The 23,804-nt window shown below is 38.5% G+C and overlaps 1 protein-coding gene across 11 annotated transcripts in view; it reads left to right on the top strand.

The window, feature by feature from the left end:
• The window catches only part of Unc5d (unc-5 netrin receptor D), a 528,179-nt gene that overhangs the window by 414,019 nt on the left and 90,356 nt on the right, over positions 1-23,804 (top strand). For 7 of the 11 annotated variants that reach the window (XM_074054656.1, XM_074054654.1, XM_074054651.1 and 4 more), the window contains one exon: positions 17,513-17,545. The exons of the other annotated variants lie outside the window; for them this stretch is intronic. In XM_074054656.1, the coding sequence (XP_073910757.1) occupies positions 17,513-17,545 (33 nt within the window). The remainder of the gene's footprint in view (positions 1-17,512; positions 17,546-23,804) is intronic. 11 annotated transcript variants of the gene reach the window in all.

Here is a 23,804-nt window from a genome sequence, read left to right as displayed (position 1 = left end):
CCACAGAACCAAGAAGACCTAATGTCCCAGGGATTCATAGGCTGACAAGCAAGATAAGCTGATGTTCTACTTCTGAGATAGTCAGGGAGGAGAATGCTGTCATTCAGGATAGAGTTAGACTTTATTCTTTACAGGTCTTCAACTGATTGAATGATGCCCACACACATTATAGAGTTCAATTTGCGTTACTTACTCGCTGATTTAAATATTAATCACCCAAAAACATTCTCATGCAAATATACCTAGATAATATATAACCAAGTATCATGGGTACTCCATGATCCAGTCAAGTTGACACATAAAATTGTATGAGCTTGTGAAGTTCAAAAAGTTTAGCCTTTCCTTCAAGCCACTCATAGTTCAAGCAGTACCTTTAAGTAATTCATTGATGTACTAAACAAAAAACTTCCTTAGGACATTGGCCACATGTGGTTTTAATCACATAAGTAGCTTCCTGAACATTCTGTTTGTGTTTTCCTATAGTGGAAATAAAATAGCTAGGAAGACATTGAGGCTTGGAATATGTTCAGCATGGGAGGTGGGATCTCTGTTAAATCTACCAATTGTTGAAGATGCAATATGAGCTGTTTTTTTATTTTCTATTCAGTCTATTCATTCCTTCTCTTTCCATTTAAGCATGGCTTTTCTAGCATTCTTTACCTGCATACTGTATGTGGTAGGGTAGCTATGAAATATAATCAAGACTTTAAGGACTATAGCAACTAAACTTTTTTGAGAGAGAAAGGGTAAAGTTTATGAAATCATAGAAGTGAGTGAGATATAATTACATATCAGTGGGAAAGGGGTGTTTATAATACCAGTATTCTGTCTTTCTAGACAGAAGGTGGCTATCAGTGTCCACAAAACCAAGTACCATTACGCTGTCTATGCAGGAAGCAGTGAGCAGCAATCCAGTTAAGTGGAATCAGTGGTACTCCACATTTTCATGATACTCTCATGATTTCTGGGTGAAATACTGTGCTCTCAGGATAGCTTCAGTGAAGACTGCCTTTGATTAAAATAGCATTTGGCAACAGCTTTCTAGAGCAGCGACTTTCCTGAAAGATCTAGGTCATGTTACAATTTGGGAATTTCCTTTATCCTAGTTTTTCCTCTTTATGCCAAACATGACCCTACAGCAATTCCTCTCTTCCCACTTTCTCTTGGAGGTTTGACAATGACCTTGCTTGGCTCTCAGATGACCTACAATACTTAGATTTTATTTAGTCTTCAAGAAAGCATTTGGATTTCCTTTCTTGTCCCTGAGGGCTGTGTATCTCCTCAAGTTGAAGCTGCCAGCTCTGAAGGATGGCTTTAATATATGGGTGTGATTGTTGCTTGGTCACTTGTGACTGAGCACAGAACCTCAGTGAGATGCCATCACAGATGCCGTACCTAAATGCTCTCAACAAGAAAATAAATACGTGGAGACTGGGAAGAGTAAGATTGGATCGTTTTGCCAATAGCAATGAGGTTACTGACCCAAATTGCAGGCACAAATTAAGTGTCCAGTGTCTTGTGCCTGAACTTTGCTATCGCAGAAAAGAAAGATGATTATGGGGTGTGACTGTCAAAAAGCAAGGACTGTGCATGCATGTTTTCTGAACCTGACCATTGTCCTTTCACCTTACTGAGCTGCTTCTGTGCTCGGAGAATCACAGCCAGGCTTAAGTCACCTGTGTATGCCTCATGGACAGGAAAAGAAAGGTGAAAATGGTGGGTTTGGTTTGATCCTGAGTAATAGGAGACATCTTCTACCTCTCTCTTTATTCCAGTAGAAAAAAAACTGAGGACTTTGGCTTGAGAAGATGAAATGGATCTGCTTCCAAAGGGATTAGGAGATGTATGGTATGACTAAAGCCAGAGAAATGCCACAGGGGCCTGAAAGTCAGGAAATCTTCAAGGCTGAGCTACCTAAGAATTAATCTGTCCTTTTGTCAGTATATACCATAGGTCAATTTAACACTGATAGTTGAGAAACTAAAATATTAGTTAGATGGTGGTTTGTTTTCATTTCTGATGGGTATGTAAAAAAAGTTGAATTCACACTTTGGAAACCACATCAAGGCTAGTGACAGCTATACAATAGCAGGTTCAAGTAAATATCCCCCAGCTACATCTAATAATCTAACCACATTGTCTGTTGAACATCTACTTGAATGACCTAGAGAAGGCACCTAAAGACAAGAACCTGTAATCACATGAAAAGAATGGTTGCTTTGTTAAGCATTTTCTTTCCGACCATTCTAAGCATCATTGTTATCTATTACAGTAATTACAGGCATCCTTCCACTACATTTCCAAGGCACCAAATGAGACATTTTATACTAGAAGTACTCAGAGTATCTGAAGCAATTGTGCTACTTTTGCTGGTGACTTTATGGAATACATATTTTGTATAGAGGATTATAATAGATGAGTGTCCCTTTGCCAAAATAAAATCCATCATACCTTTTCTTTGGACAAAAATTCAGGAATCATACTTGACTTGTACTTAAACTTTTTGTTGGGTAATTTCACATGTCAGAATAGGCTATACTGTACAATTACTTCACACAAGCCCTATATAGCAAAGAAATGAGAATAACAGTGCATTCTTGCCTTGTCATGAAATGACCTGCTGCTCGTGAATGCTCTCAAATGGTTTTAATATTAATAACCTATGCCCATTCCATTTATAGTGCATAGTAGGTTTTCCTTTTATATAAAGATTTTTCCTAGAAACACACAATGGCTTGCCTTTCTGCATTACAAACAACTGATTAATTCAGAGTTGCCTTCATGTAAGCATTCTTTAAATTCTACAAAGCTGACACTATCTTTTCCTTTTTCTTTTGGTTTATGATAAAAACACTTGCACTAAAGTGCCATATTCTGGGTGGAGTTGAGCATAATGAGGCAAAGAATAAAACATATAAACAAATTGCCTTAGCTTTTCTCCCCTTTGTCACCCATCCACTATAGACTTTTCTATTTTTATGGTGTGTTAATAAAAAGATAAAGATATCTGATTATTTTTTAACATAATCTCCTTTCCAAATAGAAACTGGTCTTCATCCATTGGTCCATGATTGATGTGTGTTTCATAAGCTTTTTAAAGTCTACGGCCTTTTTATCAACCAGCTATGAAACACTTAAGATGCCTTTTGTCATCCAGGACATTTTCCACTTATCAGTCTTTGGTTTTTTGTCTTCCCTTTATTTCCTCACAGGTCTGTGCTATATATGTACAGTAGTCATGACAGAGTAACCTAGGTGATAATTGCTTTCTTGGGTAAGAGATATCAAACAATTATTCTGCCTTCTCTCTCTTGCTCTCCTTCTACCCTCTTTTTCCTGTTCCTTTCCACTCCACACCCCTTTCTGCATACGCACATATTTCAATATCTTCTTTGCGTGTATCCTTCTGGTGGAATTAGACAGGAAGTGCTATGTTGTACTTTAGAAACAATGTCTGGAAGGTTGTTTGCCTCAGGTCCTTCTTGTTAACTTTGTTCATTTTATGAAACAAATGAAAATAAAACCTCCACTGTAAAGAGGAAGGACTAACTAAATTTTGGCATCTGGAGAGCAGGGTGCGTGTACCTCGGTATTACATTACTTAGAGAGGAAAAGACAAAAACCGGTAAAATGTAACATAAAACCCAAGAAAACTAAACAAACAACAACAGGTCCCTGTTACAAGTGAGCTGAAGACGTAAAACACTAAGAAAGCTTAAAAACATTTCTTAGGGAAGTGAAATGTTAATTATAGAACCCAAGAGTTGATGGAATGCAAATGCTTTGAAAGAGAAGACAAAGATTTTGAGATGGGGTCCCTGGAAACACTGGCAGAAGTGGCCTCAAAGTCGGGAATGTGGAAAGGGATAGTTTCCATAGGCCTACTCTGTGCTAGAGTTGATTTGGCATTCAGAGCAAAACTAAGTAACCTGCCATAGTCCTCTGTGATCCTTAGATGAGCCTGGTTGTTCTTTTTTTAAAAGATTAGAAGTGGACATGAAGCTAGAATTGGGAAAAATGAAAGAATGGAGCCCAGTGGACTTGAACATCCAACTCTTGTGGAGAGGACTGATTTTTTTTTTTTAACTTCTTTTTTAATTTTAGTGGGTTTTTTTGCAGTACTGGGGCTTGAACATAGGGCCTGGCACTTGCTAAGCAGGCACTCCACCACTTGAGCAACTCCACCAACCATGAACTTTCTTAAATAGCCTTCTAAACAGTATAAAAGCATCTTTTTTTTATTGGGTAAAGGGCAGATTGAGGAATCAGAACTCTGGTCAGATTGAGGAATCAGAACTCTGGTCAGATTGCGTGAGTTTTAATTATGATAACAATACTATGAGTAGGAACACCCTCAACCTCTTCCTTAATTTCTTGAAGTCTAAATTTGTTCATACATAAAATTGAAATTATAATAGCATCTGTTATCTAGATGTCTTTTTATAAATGAGTTAATCCATATTAAATACTTGTCATCCATAATAAGTTCTTCATTTGTATAAATTTTAGTAATACTATCATGTATCTGTGTATGTGTATATTCTAATAAAAGGATTCTTGTGGCAGAGAAAAATATCTTTTTCATTTCTGCAAAAGTATCAGTGGTGTGAAGATTTAGATATTTTAATAAAATACTTACTAATATATCTGGTTGATATAGTGTCTAATGAAATAAATTGCATATGTCATTAAAATATATTGGAGATACAAATTATATTCTTTATGCAAACAGATTCTGAGCAGTAATGTGAGAAATACTGGCAGCTATATAGACAAAAAAGAGTTTAGGAGAACCCTAATAATCTTAAGAATTCTTATAACTTCCTATCAGACAGAAGCTTTAATGCTTTAATATCCTTTACTTGCACTTCTGATAAGTAGATGAATGAATAACTCTCAATTTTCCAACATGTAGGATTTGATCCCTAGAAATAGATAAGTCAGATGACCTATAAGGTCACAACAAGCTCTAAAATTCTACAGTTCTAACCAGCTGTGAAAAAATAACTCAAGGGGAGACTCAAGTGAGGTGAGGGAAGACCAAGAAGTCTGGGTGATGCACAGGTAAGAAAATCAGTCCTCCCCACAAGAGTTGGATGTACAAATTTCCCTCATCAATATGGAATACATGCATTCTGATGCCCTTGGCAGAAAATTCTTTTTTTAATTTTAGTGTTTTTTTTTTTTGCAGTACTGGGGCTTGAACATAGGGCCTGGAACTTGCTAAGCAGGTACTCCACCACTTGAGCAACTCTACCAACCATGAACTTTCTTAAATAGCCTTCTAAACAGTATAGAAGCATCTTTTTTTTATTGCTTATTCATTTATTCATATGTGTATACATTGTTTGGGTCATCTCTCCCCTCAACCCCCCATTCCTTTCCCCTCCTCCCTCACCCCCCTCACTTCCAGGCAGAACCTGCTCTGCCCTCTTCTCTAATTTTGTTGAAGAGAAGACATAAGCGATAATAAGAAAGACAAAGTGTTTTTGCTAGCTTGAGATAAAGATAGCTACACAGAGAGATTCCTAGCATTGCTTCCATGCACATGTGTATAACAACCCAAACTGATTCATCTATACCAGACCTCTTCACTACTTCCTGGTCACCTTCCCATATTGACCTCTGTCAATTTAAGATTACTTTATTAGCTCCTCTACAGTGGGCACATCAAACACTTTCAAGTTTTTCGTTCCCTTCCCTTTCCCTATTCCTCCTGTATGCATTCTCCCCTTAGCATGTTACCCATGCCCAATAATATTATTGCAATTGTTTTAGTTCTAAAGTCCTCATATGAGGGAGAACATACAATTTTTGGTCTTCCGAGCCTGGCCAACTTTGCTTAAGATGATGTTCTCCAGTTCCATTCATTTACTTGCAAATCACAAAATTTCATTCTTCTTTGTGGCTGTTTAAAATTCCATTGTATATAAATACCACATTTTCTAATCCATTCATCAGAGTGGGGCATCTTGTCTGTTTCCATAACTTGGCTATTGTGACTAGCACTGCAGTAAACATGGGTGTGCAGGTGCTTTTGGAATAACCTGAGTCACACTCCTAGCATATATCCCTAGGAGTGGGATTGCTGGATCATATGGCAGATCTATGTTTAGTTTTTTAAGAAGTCTCCATTTTGTTTTCCAAAGTGGTTGTGTTAGCTTGCATTCCCATCAGCAGTATATGAGGGGTTCCTTCTCTCCCCCACCCCCCACCCGCATCCTTGCCAACATTTGTTGTTGTTGGTATTTTTGATGATAGCTATTCTAACAGGAGTGAGGTGGAATCTTAGTGTGGTTTTGATTTGCATTTCCTTTATGGCCAGGATGGTGAACATTTTTTCATGTGTTTTTGGCCATTTGGGTTTCTTCCTTTGAAAAAGTTCTGTTTAGTTCACTTACCCACTTTATTGGTTCATTGATTTTGGGGGAGTTTAGTTTGTTGAGCTCCTTGTATATTCAGTTATCAGTCCTTTGTCTGATGTATAACCAGAGAATATTTTCTCCCACTCTGTGGGTGGTCTCTTCATTTAGAGACCATTTCTTTTGTGGTGCAGAAGCTTTTTAATTTTATGAAGTCCCTTTTGTCCATCCTTTCTCTTAGTTGCTCAGCTGCTGGGGTTCTATTGAGGAAGTTCTTGCCTATACCTTTTGCTTTCAGAGTATTCCCTGCTCTTTCCTGTACTAACTTCAGAGTTTCAGATCTGATATTAAGGTTCTTAATCCACTTTGAGTTGATACTAGTACAGGGTAATAGACATGGATCTAATTTCAGTTTTCTGCAGGCAAATAACCACTTTTTCCAGCAACATTTGTTGAAGAGGCTGTCTATTCTCCCTCGTATGTTTTTGGTGCCTTTGTCAAAAAATAAGGTGGGCATAGCTGTTTGGATTCATATCAAGGTGTTCAATTCTGTTCCACTTGTCTTTATATCTGTTTTTGTGCCAGTACCATGCTGTTTTTATTGCTATGACTCTGTAATATAGTTTGAAGTCGAGTATTGTGATACCTCCAGCATTGATCTTTTTGCTGAGTATTGCCTTGGCTATTCTCAGTCTCTTGTGTTTCCAAATGAACTTTATGGTAGATTTTTCAATCTCTGTGATGAATGTCATTGGAATTTTGATGGGAATCCCGTTGAACACATAGATTGTTTTTGGTAGTATAGCCATTTTTACTATGTTGATTCCATTAATCCATGAGCACGGGAGATCTTTACATCTTCTGTAGTCTCCCTGAATCTCTTTCTTCAGAAGTTTGTAGTTCTCCTTGTAGAGGTCATTCATGTCCTTTGTTAAGTTTACTCCTAGGTATTTGATTTTTTTTAAGGCTATTGTAAATGGAATTGGTTTCATATATTCTTTCTCAATTGGTTCATTGTTGGTGTATAGAAAAACAACTGAATTTTGTAAGTTGATTTTGTATCCTGCCACATTGCTGAAGCTGTTTATGATGTCTGGGAGTTTTGGGGTAGAGTTTTTTGGGTCTTTGATGTATGGGATCATTTCATCTGCAAATAGAGATACATTGACAGTTTCTTTATCTATTTGTACTCTTTTTATTACTTCTTCTTGCCTTATTGCTCTGGCTAGGAAGTCCAGAACTATGTTGAATAGGAGTGGGGAGAGTGGGCATCCTTGTCTCATTCCTGATTTTAGGGGAAATGGTTTCAGTTTTTCTCCATTATGTATGATGTTGGCTATAGTTTTGTCATACATAGCATTTACAATGTTGAGGTAAATTCCTTCTGCTCCTAGTTTTCTTAGAGCTTTTGTCATGAAGTGGTGTTGAATCTTATCAAAGGCTTTTTCTGTATCTGTTGAGATGATCAAGTCATTTTTGTCTTTGCTTCTATTAATGTGCTGTTTTACATTTACAGATTTGCATATGTTGAACCACCCCTGCATCCCTGGGATGAAGCTGACTTGGTCATGGTGAATGATCTTTCTGATACATTGTTGGATTCAGTTTGCCATTATTTTATTGAGGATTTTTGCATCAATGTTCATTAAGGAGATTGGCCTATAGTTCTCCTTTTTGGGTGTGTCTTTGTCTGGTTTTGGCATGAGTGTAATATTGGCTTCATAGAAAGACTTAGGCAGTGTTCCTTCCCTTTCTATTTTGTGAAAGAGTTTAAGGAGAGTTGATATTAGTTCTTCTTTAAAGGTCTGATAGAATTCAGCAGAGAATCCATCAGGTCCTGGACTTTTCTTTTTTTGGGAGACTCTTTATTGCTGCTTCAGTTGGCAGAAAATAATTCTAAGCAAATCCTAATTTGACAACACAAGTTCAAAAGTTCTTTTGTATGAGGAAGAAGGTGGCAAACTCAATAAGGTACACACACACTAGACTTCAGAGCAACCTACAGGTCTAAGGAGTTTCCTTCCATTGCTAACCATTCTTGGAAAATGAATTATATGTCTAGAACTTCTCTTATTCCACATTTCAAGTCCCCAGAATTAGCAATCTTGTCATTTTTAAGTGATTAATAGGTTTGGCTGTCAGTAATTACTGATATCCAAGGCCCCTGCCTTGAGGAAGTTTCCATCATTTAGTCTTTGTCAAATATAGCATTAATTTCATGAATTATAATTCTACAATTGCTGTGTAATTAGTTCAGTATTCAACAGTACAAAACTCTGGTTAAGAAATATTAGTTTGGACTAGTGAGAGATTTAATGTCTGAGATCATAGAGTGGTTTGGCTATAAAAGAAATGAAATGGCAAGAACCCAATCAGGGAAGTGATTTAAAACTGAGTAATCTACTCTTGTAAAAAATTCAGTGGCCTCTGGGGTGTGCTGAACAAAGAGAATTTTAATAGAGATAGAGGAAAGCTTATTTAGAAAAATATTTTGGATATTTATGGATAGGAAAACTCTCTGAGTAAGGGTCAGAAGTCATAATTTAGATGTTTAGTTATCTACCACGTGACCATGGGCAAATCTCACGCATCTTGTGTAAAATGGGGAATGTGAGAAAAATGATCTCCAAGTTTCATCCAAGCCTGACACTTGAAATTATTACACTTTCATATTGTCAGTATAGCTTTCATATATGTGTTTGTGAATATGTGTGCACAAACAGTCACATAGCACACACACACACACACACACACACACACATGCATAATGTGGAAATAATGCCACTGGCTTAACAGTGCTTTCAGATGATGTGGTTTTTAAATAGTTTATCTAGTCAGTCACTGCTATCATTAACCATTTGAGTGATGGTTACCCAGAGGGAGGGGCAACTATTACATATGGAATAAATTACCCAACAAAAGAGGTCACCAGCCTCCCCTGGGTGCCGACACCAAATCTCACCTCTTCAGCATTCCCCAAAAACCCTTTCATTGAGCAGTCACAGTGTCTAGATCATGGGAAATTTGTGGACTGTGCCTCTGTTCTACTTGTGATGGAAATGACATACAAAGCTTAACACTGGTTCTTTCCACAAATATTACAGAGTACCTACAATATTCCCATTTCCTGTTCTGAACAAGTAGCGTGGTCTGTGAGGTTAGGTGAATGTGTGGCTGGCTGAGGACTAAAGAAGCTTAAAGAACAAGTTGGAAGTCAATTCCTCAGTTCACAGTTCCTCCTGAAACTGTTCTTATAAGCCAGGCTTGATAGCCTGTCCAGAGCTATCAAGCAGGTGTTTCCTTAGCAGTTGGTAAACAGCCATTGTAACAATCACCCTCACTCCTACTATCTGTTCCCTCCCCAGACTTCCCTATGTCCTGCAACTAAAGGGTCACCCCTTAACACAGCAGCAAGCCACCATGACCCAGTGTCAAGGCTGGCACTGGCAGATAGTGTTCCTTTTTTCCAACTTTATTAAGGTGTAAGTGATAGTTAAAAATCGTATGTATGTACATTGTATAACTTGATTTGCTATGTGTATACTTTTGACATGTTCAGCACAACTAAATCAGCATGCCCATCACCTTGAGTAGCTTCCATTTCTTTGAGTGTGGAGTAAGAACACTTAAGATCTGCTAGCAAATTTCAAATGTATAATATAATATTAACTATGGTCACATCACTGTGTATCCCATCTCCAGGGCTTCTTCTCTTGCTAAAATGAAACTTTGTATCCTTTCACATCATCTTCCCCTATTCCTTACAGTACCAGCAGAAACCACCATTCCAAGTTTCTGAATTTGGCATTTTAGATTCCACATATAAGTGAGGTCACAAAGTATTTGTCCGTCTGCATGTGGCTTGTTTCACTCCAGTTCTTATGTGTTATATTACAAATGGCAAGATGTCCTCTTTTTAAAGTCTGAATAGCATTTCATAATATATATTATACATTTTCTTTATTTGTTCATTCATCAATGGACATTTAAGTTTTTTCCATATCTTGGTTATTGTGAACCATGCTGACTTAATTTGGGAGTATAGGTATCTCTTCAATAGAATGATTTTATTTTGATAGAATATTTTTAAATAATTTAAAATGTTTTCGATATCAGTTTTCCCTTAAAATAAGTGATTATGACAATAACCAATAAGTGATTCCTTTAAGCTTTAAGGATGAACTCGGGACATTTTTGTTCGGTTTTGATTCAGTTCTTTTGCAGATGAAAGCTTAGGGAATCAAAGTAAAAGAATTCATAGGAGTTAAAAAGAATTTTAATATGCATCTTCCCTTAGAACAGAGTTGAAAATATTGTGTTTTATCATTTTGAGGCCTCTTTCTGATAAGAAAGTCTTGCAGACATGGTTAAAAATGTTTGCAGCAACCCAAGAACATGCATACTCTGTATACCCATCTAAGAAACAAACTCCAACACAGAATTTGTATTTGTACATGTGAATGAGATCTGTGCCTGGCTTATTTCAGTGAACGTAATGATCTCCAAATCCATTTGTGTTCTTGCAAATGATAGGATTTATTCTTTTATGGTTGAGTAGTATCCCATTGTTCCCAGAGGCTGAGGAGAATAGGGAGCAGGGAGTATGGGGAGAGCTTGATCAATGGATATAATACTAGAGTTAGATAGGAGGAAAAAACATTGGTGCTCTGTTGACTTCCTGTTAACTACAACCCCACAAAGAAATGATAAATGCTTAAGGTAATGGATGTACTAACTACCTTGACTCAGTTATAACACAAGATATGCACATATTGAAGCATCGCACAGTACTGCATAAATATGTATAACTAAGTGTCAATCAAAAAGAAAAATTAAAAAGATAATGTTGATATGAAGTCTAGAAATTTAAATTAGCTCACAAATAAATATGCAAATACCACTTATGAGACTAGTCATTGGAAACTCTACAGCTCCTGAATGCACACTCACTCTGCACTTTGACTCAGGGTAATGCTGGAAGGTCATTGTCATCAGCAGTTAGTGACATGGCTGAACCCTCTGTTGTGGTATGTTCCTGACTTCACCTGATTAATATGATAGGATCTTAAAACAATTCTTAGGTGGAAGATGTCAGCAGAACTGTTTTCCACTTATTGATAAACATGAGTTTTTATTCAGGTAGATGTTCTCACCACCTAGCCTTTAAATTCTAGTAGTCACCCAGATTTCTCTAGGGAAGCCAATAATTTCTTTAAGGGGCATCGCCAACTGGAAACTTGTGGGAGGGATCTCTACAAAATTCCTGTCCTCTGGACATGCCCAGATGACATTTACAGGGATAATAGGTCTTGTGATGTCTGTGCAGTCTGGGAAGCTGGGGGTCTTTGGTGAGAGTGAGGAGGGAAGAATTTAACCACTGTCCTAAGGTGGTATAAAGTGGTCTCTGAAGAATCATGTCTGAGCATGATCTTTAAAAATGAACTGACTGAAAAATACAATGAGGAATTTAAACTCTATAAAGTAGAAACTACAGATGCACTATGTTTTATGCTCTCAATTTTTCTGCATTTTTGCTCCCTGGAATGGTTTGGGTATACATAAGGGCTGGTGGTTTTGTTTCTGCATGTTTACTCTACTGCTGAAATGGACATTCAACACCTAGAGAAGAACAGATTCCCTACCTGTCTTCAGTGTCTGTCTGACATACTCAGGCACAGTGCTGTTGCCTATGCAAAGCAGGCCTTGTGTTTGTCTAATTGTCCTCAGGTGCTAACCCAAGATCACTTTGCCAGGCTCTGGGACATCCTGCAGCCTTGGCTACTATGCCAAGGGCATAACACCAACTCGTAATTATTTCTTGCTATGGGGGAAGAGTGAAAGTATGAATAAACGAGACAGAGATAATCAATAACCTCAGCCTCTTTTCTATCAATCAGCAAACAACAAAGCAAAAAACTTTTAATTTTATTCTCTCCCTGTTTTTCTTGCTTGTGACTCTGGTACAATGTCACATGAATGAATCACTTACATATGATATATATTGGGGACCCATAACTGACAATGATTATAAAAGTATAAAACATATCAAAAGAACATTTACAAAGTAATTAATTTTTTAAAACAAGTTCCACCTGTTATTTTGGTGATTATAAGAAAGAGAAATTATCCAGAGAGAGGAGTGTTATATGCCAATGGACAGAAAGACTGAATTATTTATCAGGCTTCAGAATCAAGTCCTGTACAATTTTAAGAATTCAAAGAATGTGGAAAATAAATTCATATAAAACAATTAAAATATATTTTGGGGTAGGGTGGGAAAGGTTTCAAGGAATTTGATCTATAAGAAAGGAAATAATAAAAGTGGTGTCCAAAAATAAAATGAAGTAAAAGAACAGTAAACATTGACTATAATGACATTTGAATTTCTTCCTGAGAAGAGAGCAGCCATCCTGGTGGGTATTTAGTAACCCTATATCTGAATTCTAAAAGCCACATAAACCCTAGGATCAAACAAATCTGGGCATTGCTCAAAACTGATGGGAGCACCTTTCAAATCATCACAACCCAGCTTTAGGCAGTTGCCCCCTGCTGTGTGGGATGGAGCTGGAACCTGTCTGTCCATGTGAGCCTTCTCTCCTCAGGCCTTCTCTCAGGTCCCCAGGATGTGGGCTTCATGCAGCAGCCACATTTGTTCCCCAGTAGATGCTGGATGTGGGTGGGTGGGTAGGGGTGCAGTTATAAATAGTTCCTAAGAACAATGGATTCCATGGAAATGCTTTGAAAGCATGGAATGTAAAACAAAGAGGCAAAAATTGAAGAAAGAAAGGTAGAAAGGGATGAACCATTGCCAGATAAAAGGCAACTTCCCCCCAATACATAGATGCATATATACCTCTACACACACACACATAGGCTGACACAAAGCAGTATTTTCACTGCAGTAATTAACAACAAAAGCAGACTGAAGAACAATATATAAAAGACAATTATATGGTTTCATAGGTTAGTATGAAAAATGGCTGGTAATTTCATATAGATTCATGGTAATATATATATCAACATGTATGCACATATTTAACATGTAGATAAAATCATAGGAAAAGCCTAGGCATATATATATCACTTAATTAACAGTGGTGTCTCTTGGTGGTGCATTATATTTTTTTCTTTGTGCTTATCTGCTTTTTTTTAATGTAATAATTGCCTATTAACTGTAAATAGTAAAAATGATTTCCAAAGAAAATATGACAATTTAAAGCACTATTAAAAACCATTTATGAATCTTTATCTTACAAATACACAAAAAGATTCTAAGATGGAGTTATACTTACTTATCATCAATTCCCCTCCACCCAGATGCTGTCTCTCAGTATAAGGTAGACCTTGGGACAACTTGTGATTTTCTGTATACCACAACTACTGCTGTATACCATAGCTACCCCAAGACTCCTCAGGGAGGCAGAGACTAACTGGAGTTGACCACACAGAGTCCCACATTTCTTGCCAGGAAGTGATTATAATCACAAAAACACAAACCCCAATTAATTGAGATCTCTTGGAGCAGGGCCCAGGCATGGGTATTTATTTTAAATGGGTATTTATTTTAAAAGCTCCCCAGGTGATTCTAATGTACAGCCAACATTAGGCGCCATGGCCCTAATGGATTCATTTACTAAGGGGTCATTTGAATATGGCCTTTGGAGAGAGGTAAAATTAAAGTGGAGAGGATTTGGTTGACCAAGGCCAAGTTCTTGCATGGCATTGAGCCCTGTGAGGAAATAACTATGCAGACAGAATAAAAGAAGCCTGAGTGTGGAGTAGGCAGTGCTTGCAAAGTTAGCAGGTCAGCGGGTAGCAACTTCCTAGTGCTCATTGTTGAATAATCTCGGATCAGATGTTTCCTGTTGGGAAAATGCTGTGTGATGGCAGCTTGCTGTCAAGTTTCTATTATTTCACAAAATACAACACAACCAATTTTGATGCTGATGCCAGGGGACTCAAACTCTCTTGGGCCCCAGAGTCTTCCAGCCTTTTCCATCAGGGGGTGCATGGTGGACTTCAGCATAACAGGTCCCTTCATACAGCAGTGGCCCTTTGAATGGTTTTTAGTGGACTTTAGGAAATCATTTTGAATGGGTTTCTGTGGCACTGTCTGATTGCTGTCCTCCCAATTAACAGTGGGTGAAGGCAAGGGAGCCCCACTCTGCCTTCTTGTTCCTTGACTTATTCACATATTAGGAAACTGAAGTTTTGTTTTGCCTTGGTCTCATAATAGCAGAGGCACAAGCATAAATTCCATTTAGCTACCCGCCAAATTCACTAGAATTTCTGATTTGGGCTGTGACTTATCTCTAAGCAGTAGTACAAGTAGACATTTGAATGCACGTGTTGAATTATATTGCATTTACTGATGCAATATAATGCTATTCCTATGCTCTGTGGCTTCACGTTTATCATGCTCAATTCTCAGTAGCAGCCTCCAAGGAAATTTTTATTCCCATTCTATCGTGGAGAACACTGAGGTCACATAAGCAGAACACAGACAATTTGAGGTTTAAATCTGCATAGGGCCACATTCATTGCCATGGCCTTGATATCTCAGCTGGCTCAGAGGGAGAAGTACTCCTCCCATGTCCTCTGTGCCCTTGTGGGCACGTTTCTTTGTCTTGGGACCTTAACCCTGGGCTTTGGCCCCATGCACTTTCTTTTTTCAGAGCTACACCCAGTAGAACGCTACTGCCCCAAGTTTTCATAGCCTGGCTATATTTGATGTATTCTTCTAGGGAGCTGTTTCATATCTCACCTGTTTTTAATGGAGTTTCATTTTGCTGCCTGGCATAATCTCCATTCCTGTGGTTCGGAAGGAAGAAAATACTGTTAAGCTCAGCCAGAGTTCTAAACAGATGTTCTGCACGTCTCCTTGTGTGGTTGTAGCAATGCATCACTTTCAGACATCTTAGCCTGGGCCTGCCAGCTTCACTGTGCCTACGCCAAGTGCTTTCAGATGCCATGTGATAAGCAAAAACTGAAGCTCGGTTAAATCCACCAAAGTCATTTCGTTCTAATTCTTGAGTGCATTAGCATCTGGACTTCAGGACATGCCACCTGCTCTTGGGAAATCCGGTGGTGTTGAATCTATGCAGTGAATGGAATGCAAGTGTTCTGTGGGCGAAGTCTGGCTATGTGTGATCAGACCAATGTACATAAATTGCTGTCTTGATGGGGATTTTCCATTTAAAAAAAAAAAGATATGCCAGGCCAGACAGAGTGGCTCACACCTGAAATCTTAGCTACTTGGGAGGCAGAGATAAGGAGGGTTGCAGTTCGAGGTCAGCCCAGGCAAACAGTTCATGAGATCCCATCTAAACTAATACTTGGACATGGTGATGTGCACCTGTCATCTCAGCGACGCAGGAGGCATAAGTAGGATCCAAGTCCAGGCTGGCTTGAGCATAAATGCAAGCTCCCATTAGAAAAATAACTAAAGCTTGGGGGCATGGCTCAAGTGGGAGAGCCCCTGCCTCGCAAGCACTGGGTCCTGAGTTCAAACCCTAGTACTGCCCAAAAAAAATAATAAAAGTCAGAAATTACCCTTTGCCAGCTCATTTTGCTTTTCTGTTTTTTTTTTAAAAGGCCCATTTGCAAAAGTATGATTTACACTTGTAAAAGCTGCCCTATAACTCATCAAATGGCAAAACATTCAAGCCACATATAAAACATGGCACTTAGATATTGTAAGGGCTTTCTCTTAGTATTGGTATTAAATGCAGGAATGGGTTAGGGTAAGAAATTCCATGGAGAGCTGTGAATGCAGCAGTTTGTCTTTCTGGGAGGGCCTACAGTGCAGTCAGTCAGATAATATTTATGAATTTCTCAAATGTGTAGTGTGCTAGCTTTGATTCAGTTTAAAACATAATCCACAATGACAGTCTCACTCCGGGTGGCTCACCTTCGGGCAAACAGAGATGGGGACTGTGTAAGGTGACCTTTCATTGTGTGAATGATCAGCAACAGCCTGGGTCCTTGTTGTCTGATAACATTCCATCTAAGCCCTGGGAAAAGACTGATGCAGATTCGTGCAAACTTCTGGATATTGGCATCCAGTCTGAAGAGTAGTGGTTTCTGGCTTCTGCAGTGTGTCAGTCATGATGTCCTGAGATGGGACCAGGGGCAGGAAGAAAAGGGAGTGAGAGGACTGTGGTATGATGCTTCGGTTGAGCGTGGACTCCAAGGGTCCTACTGAATGTCTTTTCTGTTATTCACCTCATCTGATGGGTATGTTGCTAATTCCTACTCGGATAAAATGACACCTTTTCCATTGAGAGAGTTAGTACACATTTTAACAGATAATGGAGACATGAAACAAACAGAAAAACAGTGACATGTTTTTTGAGGGGGAGGGAGCAGTACTTCATGCTTGCTTTGTAGGCACTCTGCCACTTGAGCAAAATAATTCAAAGCCCTTTTTGCTGTAGTTATTTTTCATGCAGGGTCTTGATTTTGCACTAGGCCAACCTTGGATCACCATCCACCTATCTACAGCTTTGCATATTGCTAGGATCATAGGCACACAACACCACACCCAGATTGTTTGTTGAGATGGGGGTCTTGCTAACTTTTTGCCAGGTCTGGCCTTGAACTACAGCCCTCCCAATCTGTACTTCCTCCGGCCCCAGTAGCCAATCTCATAATACTGTACCCATAGCCCAAAGAAATGGATAAACAGGCACAGGCAGAGTTTGGAACTTTTTATCAGGACCATGATTATTGCAAACTGATGCAGAATCCCTTTAAATATTTATTCACAGGTTCATTTTATATATCATCATATATAGTGAACTGGGACCTCCTACCTGAGCAGGCTTCTCGTTGTATATAAAAAAAGGGACAGGCAGCAAGTTCCCCACTTTTATCATGCAGATAAGAGTCTAGTGAAGGCAACAGAGAATAGCACTAGTAAACCAGAGAGAGAGAGTAAATTTAAAAAAAAATCATCTTAGAAAGATGACTTCAAAAGACCCAATAAAAAATAGAATGAAAAAGAAAAACATAAACAACATAATCAATATTGTCTGCAAAAATGGAGAAAATGTATCATTTCTAGAGGTGGATACACAGTGATACAGGAATATATCTGCACCATGTAAATTTATTAAATGCAACTTTCTTTTTCTCTTTCTTTCTTTTAGATAAAAAACCTCTTCATGAAATAAAACCCCAAAGTAAGTTCTTTTTCCTCTTGTGAATATAATTTATTCTCATACTTGCTACCTTACTGTTGTATTTGTTTAGGAACCAAGCAGAATTGAAGTTCCTATGAAAGATCCCGGACTTTTGGGGATTTCTCATTGAGTTTAGACTCGCGTATCAGAGGCTTAAATCAAAAAGAAGTATGCACAGCCCTCCCTCCCTCAGAGCAAAAGTAAATCTCTCCTTTTGATTCTTTCTGCCTATAAGTCCATTTCTCTGCAAATGTCATCTGGGATTCTTATTTCTGGAGAGATTTATAGCATTAAAATTAATAAATATTTGTCAGTACACTTTCATGGAGCAGCCTTTTGGGCAAAAACCTGGCTCCACGCCTCTCAAGAAAGAGGAGGAGGTGCTGGAGAATGCAAACTAGAATCTCACCTGCTGTGTCATCCAGGGCAACTGGGTAGATGAGGAGCCAGAATTCCACAGTGAAATCATTCTGAACTCAACGTTGGTGTTGGTGCCAGCTGGAGCTCCCTGGATCCAGGCTTGCTTCCTAAAGGAGCCTTTGCATTATTTCCATTTTTGCATCTAGTAGATTTAGAGAAAAGGAGTATGGCTTATATGGTTGGCAGCTTGGCATTTGACTCTGTGCTTCTCAGTTTTGACTGCACTTTAGAATCACCAGGAAAGCTTTAAAAAATTCCATTTTTCAGGCTGTACAGTGAAGCCAGGAATTTAGGATTGGGGGCATTAGAACCCTGAAATTCCTATTTTTCATGGCTCCCCAAGGAATCCCAATGCTCAACTCAGGCTGAGAACCACTTCTTACAAAATCATCTTTCAAAAAAGTGGATGGGAGACCACATACATCAGAATTATGGGGTATTATAGGAGCTTATTAAATATGCCCAACCTCAGGAAAGAAGAGATGAATTAGAATCCCAGCCAGGCATCGCTCCTAAGAATCTACATGTTAACGTGTTCTTCATATCATTGGCATGTAGTCAGAAATAGGTTAATCAATCTAGGAAACATTAAGATATCAGGCATCAGCAGTACACCTCTTATCAATAAAAGAATTGCACATCTGCTTGGCCGGTTTGGTTTGCGAAACTTGTAAAAGATGTCTCTGCCCAGTTTTTCTCATTTAATATAAGATGAATGACTTTTGATCTTTTAAATCCTAGGGCATAAAATTTCAAAGAGCTGGAAAGAGTTAATAGCTTTTATTAGCTAACTTCTTTGAAAGAATTAAGACCCTGTAAAGATAGACAGAAATAAGTACCTTGGAACAGGCATCAGGAGACATGAGAAAAAGATCCAGAAAAGCCATTCTGTTCACACTTCCTTGTGTCGCTTTTAGACAAGCTAGAGATATAGATGCCACTACTTGAAGTCTGGGTGAGAATTTTATAAAGTAACAAAAACAAAATTTAACTTCTTTCTCTACTGTCAGCTGCTTATAAAGGAATCTTTGGTCCTTGTGTAGTGGCCTTCTGATATCACCTGTGTTTGATCTTAAAGTCATAGGAAGATTGAGTTTGGAGGAACCTGGCTGTGTAGGTGTGTGTTTATATATGTGTGTGGACATATATATGTGTCCACACACATATATAAAGAAAGAAACAGGCCACTGAATATGTGTTGTGTGCCTGTACTAAGACCCTTGTGGTGACAGCAGGGGTGAGTAGACGCTCAGCTTGCTTTGCTGTTGGTCCAATTTGCATCCCATCCGCTGGTCCTGTGTACAGTGCAAGCAGGATTATGGGTGTCCATGTGGTGACCACTGTAAGAGTTACTTAGAAATGCATGTGTGTGTTTTTAAAATTAATTTCACGCTTAGTTTGTGAGTCCTGTGCCACTCTAATTTGGTTACATCTGTACTTCCAGCCATAAACCCCACAGAAGCGCTCTCAATTCCTTAGGGGGTCTTGAATTCATTTTTTGCTTGGGGTTCTTGCTCCTGAGCACCATACTTAATTGCTGGATACTGCGATGGAATTGCTTAAACCATTTTAATTTGTGATTTCCCTAAAAATAAAACCTTAACAGAATCAATGTGATTGCAGAAGGCTCCCAGAGGAATCCAGTCGGGGTTCTGTAAGCTGCATGGTTAGGTATGTGTTCTACAAATTCAAGCTCCACCATTCAGTGGAAGTGGGGCTTAGTTTAAGACTACATGAATCATCACTGATGCAAAATCAAAGTCAATTATGAAGATAATTGAGAAACAACCTGTTCCTATTTATAGCTGTATACATGATCCTTCCCAAGGCCTGGTGGATAGAAAACATCACTCGGTGCCTTGCACATAGTTATCCAAGAACAGGCGGGCAGAGGAACCAGCTTTGATTTGCAGGAAGGTGCAGAAAGAAAGTGAAGTCTTAAGATATGTGTTAGCAAATCATAATGACAAACTGGGGGAAATATGTGCAGTGCATAGCTCATGAAAGCACTTATTGTAAATGAGATAATTTAATCAATTACGTTTCCTAATGTACTAAACCGAATGTTTCATTTTCTGCTTCTGCACATCTTAAATTATCTTCAGGTGCTTTATGAGATTTAATCATAGTTAATAGAAACTTCATTACCATCAAATGTGCTTTCAATAAATGTTGTGTAACAATGTCAGGAGGTGCAGTAAAATATAGTAGGTTCTGAATGGCAAGCACGCACCCCCAGAGTCAGACTGAGAAATGGTTGCATTCAGACAATGAGGCTCCTTGGAAGCTTGGAGAATGCAGTTTCTGAACGATTTTGAGTTCCTGAGGAGTGGCTGGATTGTTAAACTCACCTGAGGAGTGAACTAGCAGGATTTAGCTTTCCCCTGGAAATAAGTCAGCATTGCACATTCTTCATCACCTTTCCCCATACTTGCTCTGTAGCAAACAGAGATAAATACTCAGCCTAAGTCCAATTAATAATCCCAGAGTCAGCTGCCTTCAAGACATCTTCAGTTGAATATCTCCCAATAACCTTAATCTCAACTTCAAAATTGAATTTGGCCTTCTTTTTCCCTGCCCTGAATCCATTCCTCTTCCTATCTTCTCTATTTCAGTTAATCATCAATTCAATGGTCTGGGTGAGAAAGTTGGACAGCCTCCTAGTCCTCCCTGTCTTCTTCTTCTCCCTTCTCCTGCTCAGTGCCAATAACTCATCACAGTCTGACTCTTCTACCACTGAAACAGACCTCAGGTTTATCTGCTTCTCTCTAATTCTACTCTACTCAAATTCTTCCCTCCTTCATTCTTGAGTGTTTGCTGGGTGCTAAGAGATGTTCTGGAGCCCTAAGCAAAACCCAGGTGATTTCTGATTCCATAAAGCTCACAGTTTTAGTGAGGGGAAGATGGAATAAATAAACAAGCCAGAAAATAATATTGTGCTAAGACATATGGAGATGGTGTGAAGTATTATAAAGAGAAGTAAAGTAGGGTGAGAGGTTTAGGCAGGTTTTGAGGAAGGTTGCTTTTTGGTATAAGGTATAAAATTATATTTCAGGAAAGATCTGAAAAAAAGATAAGGAAACGGTTTCTGGGTATCTGGGTTTTGAGCATTCAAGGCAAAGGACATAGGTGTGTGCAAGGCTATGAGTGAGAACTTGCTTGAAGGCTCTGAGGGACCAGGCTGTCTGCAACAAAGTGACAAGGGGAAGAACAGTAATAGCTAAGGTCATAGGAGTGGGATGGGGAGTGGGGCTTGGGTTTTTATTCTGGGTGACATGACCTCATATTGTTAAGGATAAAGTCTAACTGCTGTGTTGAGTATAAGCCTGAAGGGAACTAGAGCAGAAACAGGGAGATCTGTTACATTGGTCTATTATAACAATAATCTATTATAATACCTAGGCTGTTAGAATAATCTAGATTCAAGGCTATTGTGGCTTAGGCCGATAGGCAGCAATGTCAGTTGTAAAAAAAATATATGTCATTTTGAGGCCACAAAAGGATTTGCTGATAGATTAGGTAGAGTATGACAAAAAGAAAAATGTTCTGAATGATTTCAGAATTTTGGCTATGCAACAGACAGATGGAGTTGCCATTCTGATAAGGTGAAAGCATGGTGTGGCAACTCTGGGAGGAGAATTAATACATTTTGAGGTACCCATTAAGCACTAAACGGAGAGGTTAAATATATGAGTCTGAAAGCAGAGGACTGTTCTGCTGGGTGGCATAAATCTGAGGCTTGTCAGTGTCCGGATGATATTTAAAATCATTGGGTTAGATGAGATCACTTGATAAAGAGTGTGAATAAAGAAAAGATCTGAGCCTGGAAGAACTACAACACATAGATATGGAGGAGGTCAGAAGTCACTGCAGAGAAGAAAGAAAACTAGCAGTTATAGGAATAAGAGAAAATAAGGGTCCTAGAAGAAAAGTGTAACAGCTCAAGCCATCTTCCTAACCAGGGTGTCTACAGTTGCCTCCCTGTTATCCAGTCTTGCCCTACATCAGTTTATCTAATCTTTCCAGAACATAAATTCTCATCACATCACCTTCCTGTTTAAACCTCTTCCATGGCTGACCACTGTTCTTAGGTAACATCCAAAGCACTTTGTCTATGATGTGGTCCTGACCTCTTCTCTCAGTCATGTCACCTTAGCCACTGGATCTTTTCCTTCCTGGCTCTCACAATTGCTACGCTCTTCAGCTGACCTAAGCTTCTTACAGTTTTAATACCTCCTGGTGTTTTGGCTTATTGATGCCTTATATGTACTATTATTTCTGCCTAAAACCTGTTTCCTTTTGCCTTAACTCTTTAACTTGCTCTGTTTATTCTTTCCAAGTTTTCAGCTTAGGCGTCACTTCTGCCAGGCCTTTACTTCTCTGGCCACCCAAATCTGGGTTAGTTTCCCTGTTATTCTCCCAAGATCAAACTTTTCCCCACTTCTATACTACATTTTCTTTGTCTTTTTATTCATTTGGAATCCCCATTAGTAGATGTCACCTGGTATTTAGTGTACAGTCTTCTTTTTTCAATTTATTAAGAAAACTGCACTTTAATGTAGCACTTGATAAAAACAATTTTAAATTAAGAAACTAAAGAAGCCTCTCTTACTGTTTCTGCCCAAATGGTTGCCTTATATTATAGATCAATGAAAGTCAAATAAAATATCATGAACAATAAAGCAGAAAACAAAACCAACTATCCATTCAGATTTACTAAAAGAGGGTAGAATATGAAAATCAAAAACTTTTGGCAGATAAAAATACTCTGAGAGTATTAACCTAGGAAAATTATTTAATGCAAATTAGTGTACAGTCTTTCTTCATTTTACTCACTGCATTTACCCCAGAGCCTAGTTTAGAGTAGATTTTCAGCAAATGTTTGTTAAGTTATGGTGTCAATTCTTCCTGTTAATTCCTTACTGAACCTTTACTGTTGAGGTGAATAATCAAGAATATTTACTTCTATATAGCAACCTTTATCATTTGTGTTGTAGCTGTGTATGGTACAGTTGAGTTATTTAAGTGGCTGTAGCTCAGGGAAATGTGAAGGAAAAAAGAAAAAAATAAAATACAAGGCAGAAGATAAGTGATTTGAGAAAAGATGGAGTAAGAAAACAAATTTGAATGATGGTCTGCTCCATATAAGGCATTAGGATAAAGCCCAAAATGAATGCATATTGAGGTCGTTTTTACCAAAGAATGGCCTGAATGTATCCCTAAAGTCTGAAAACTAAGTATGTTCTTCTCACTGAAGGCAATTCCACTCCGTCTTTTCCCACACTGGCTCTATACATAGTACAGTAATGTTGACCCCTGTTTCTATGGTCTTCATAAAGTAGTAGACAGAAGATGCCTGGGCTGCACTTGCAACTTGGACATTTCCTCAGGCTGTGTAGATATGAGCAGGACCTTCAATCCACATAACTGGCTTTGAGTCATTCCTTTAAATTCTCAACATACTTCTAGACCCTTCTAAGCATTCTCTGAAACACTCCCCTCCCCCCTTATTTTGTCCATCATTTTTCCTCATCTTGTGCTGATTATTATCAATTACCTAAGTACAGCACTTTCCAAAAATTGTGTGATTTGCTTTGTCCTTCTGAATCATTCCTCTTTGAGTCAATTCAACCAATAGCTACGTGCAACACTTGTCATTTTTTTTACTATCTTCATTTTTTTATAATCTGATTTTTAGCACATCTCCCGTACATGCCTTTTCTTACTAACCTTTTCAGGGATTTCACTGACTTTGCCCTTAATGGACATAGTGGAATTTTGTTCACTAAATGCCTTAGAACAAGTACAGACACAGGGAATAGGTGTGCTGTTTGCATAA

This window comes from Castor canadensis, chromosome 14 (genome assembly GCF_047511655.1).
Source record: "Castor canadensis chromosome 14, mCasCan1.hap1v2, whole genome shotgun sequence".
NCBI lineage: Eukaryota > Metazoa > Chordata > Mammalia > Rodentia > Castoridae > Castor > Castor canadensis.
This window is presented reverse-complemented; position numbering and strand designations above follow the sequence as displayed.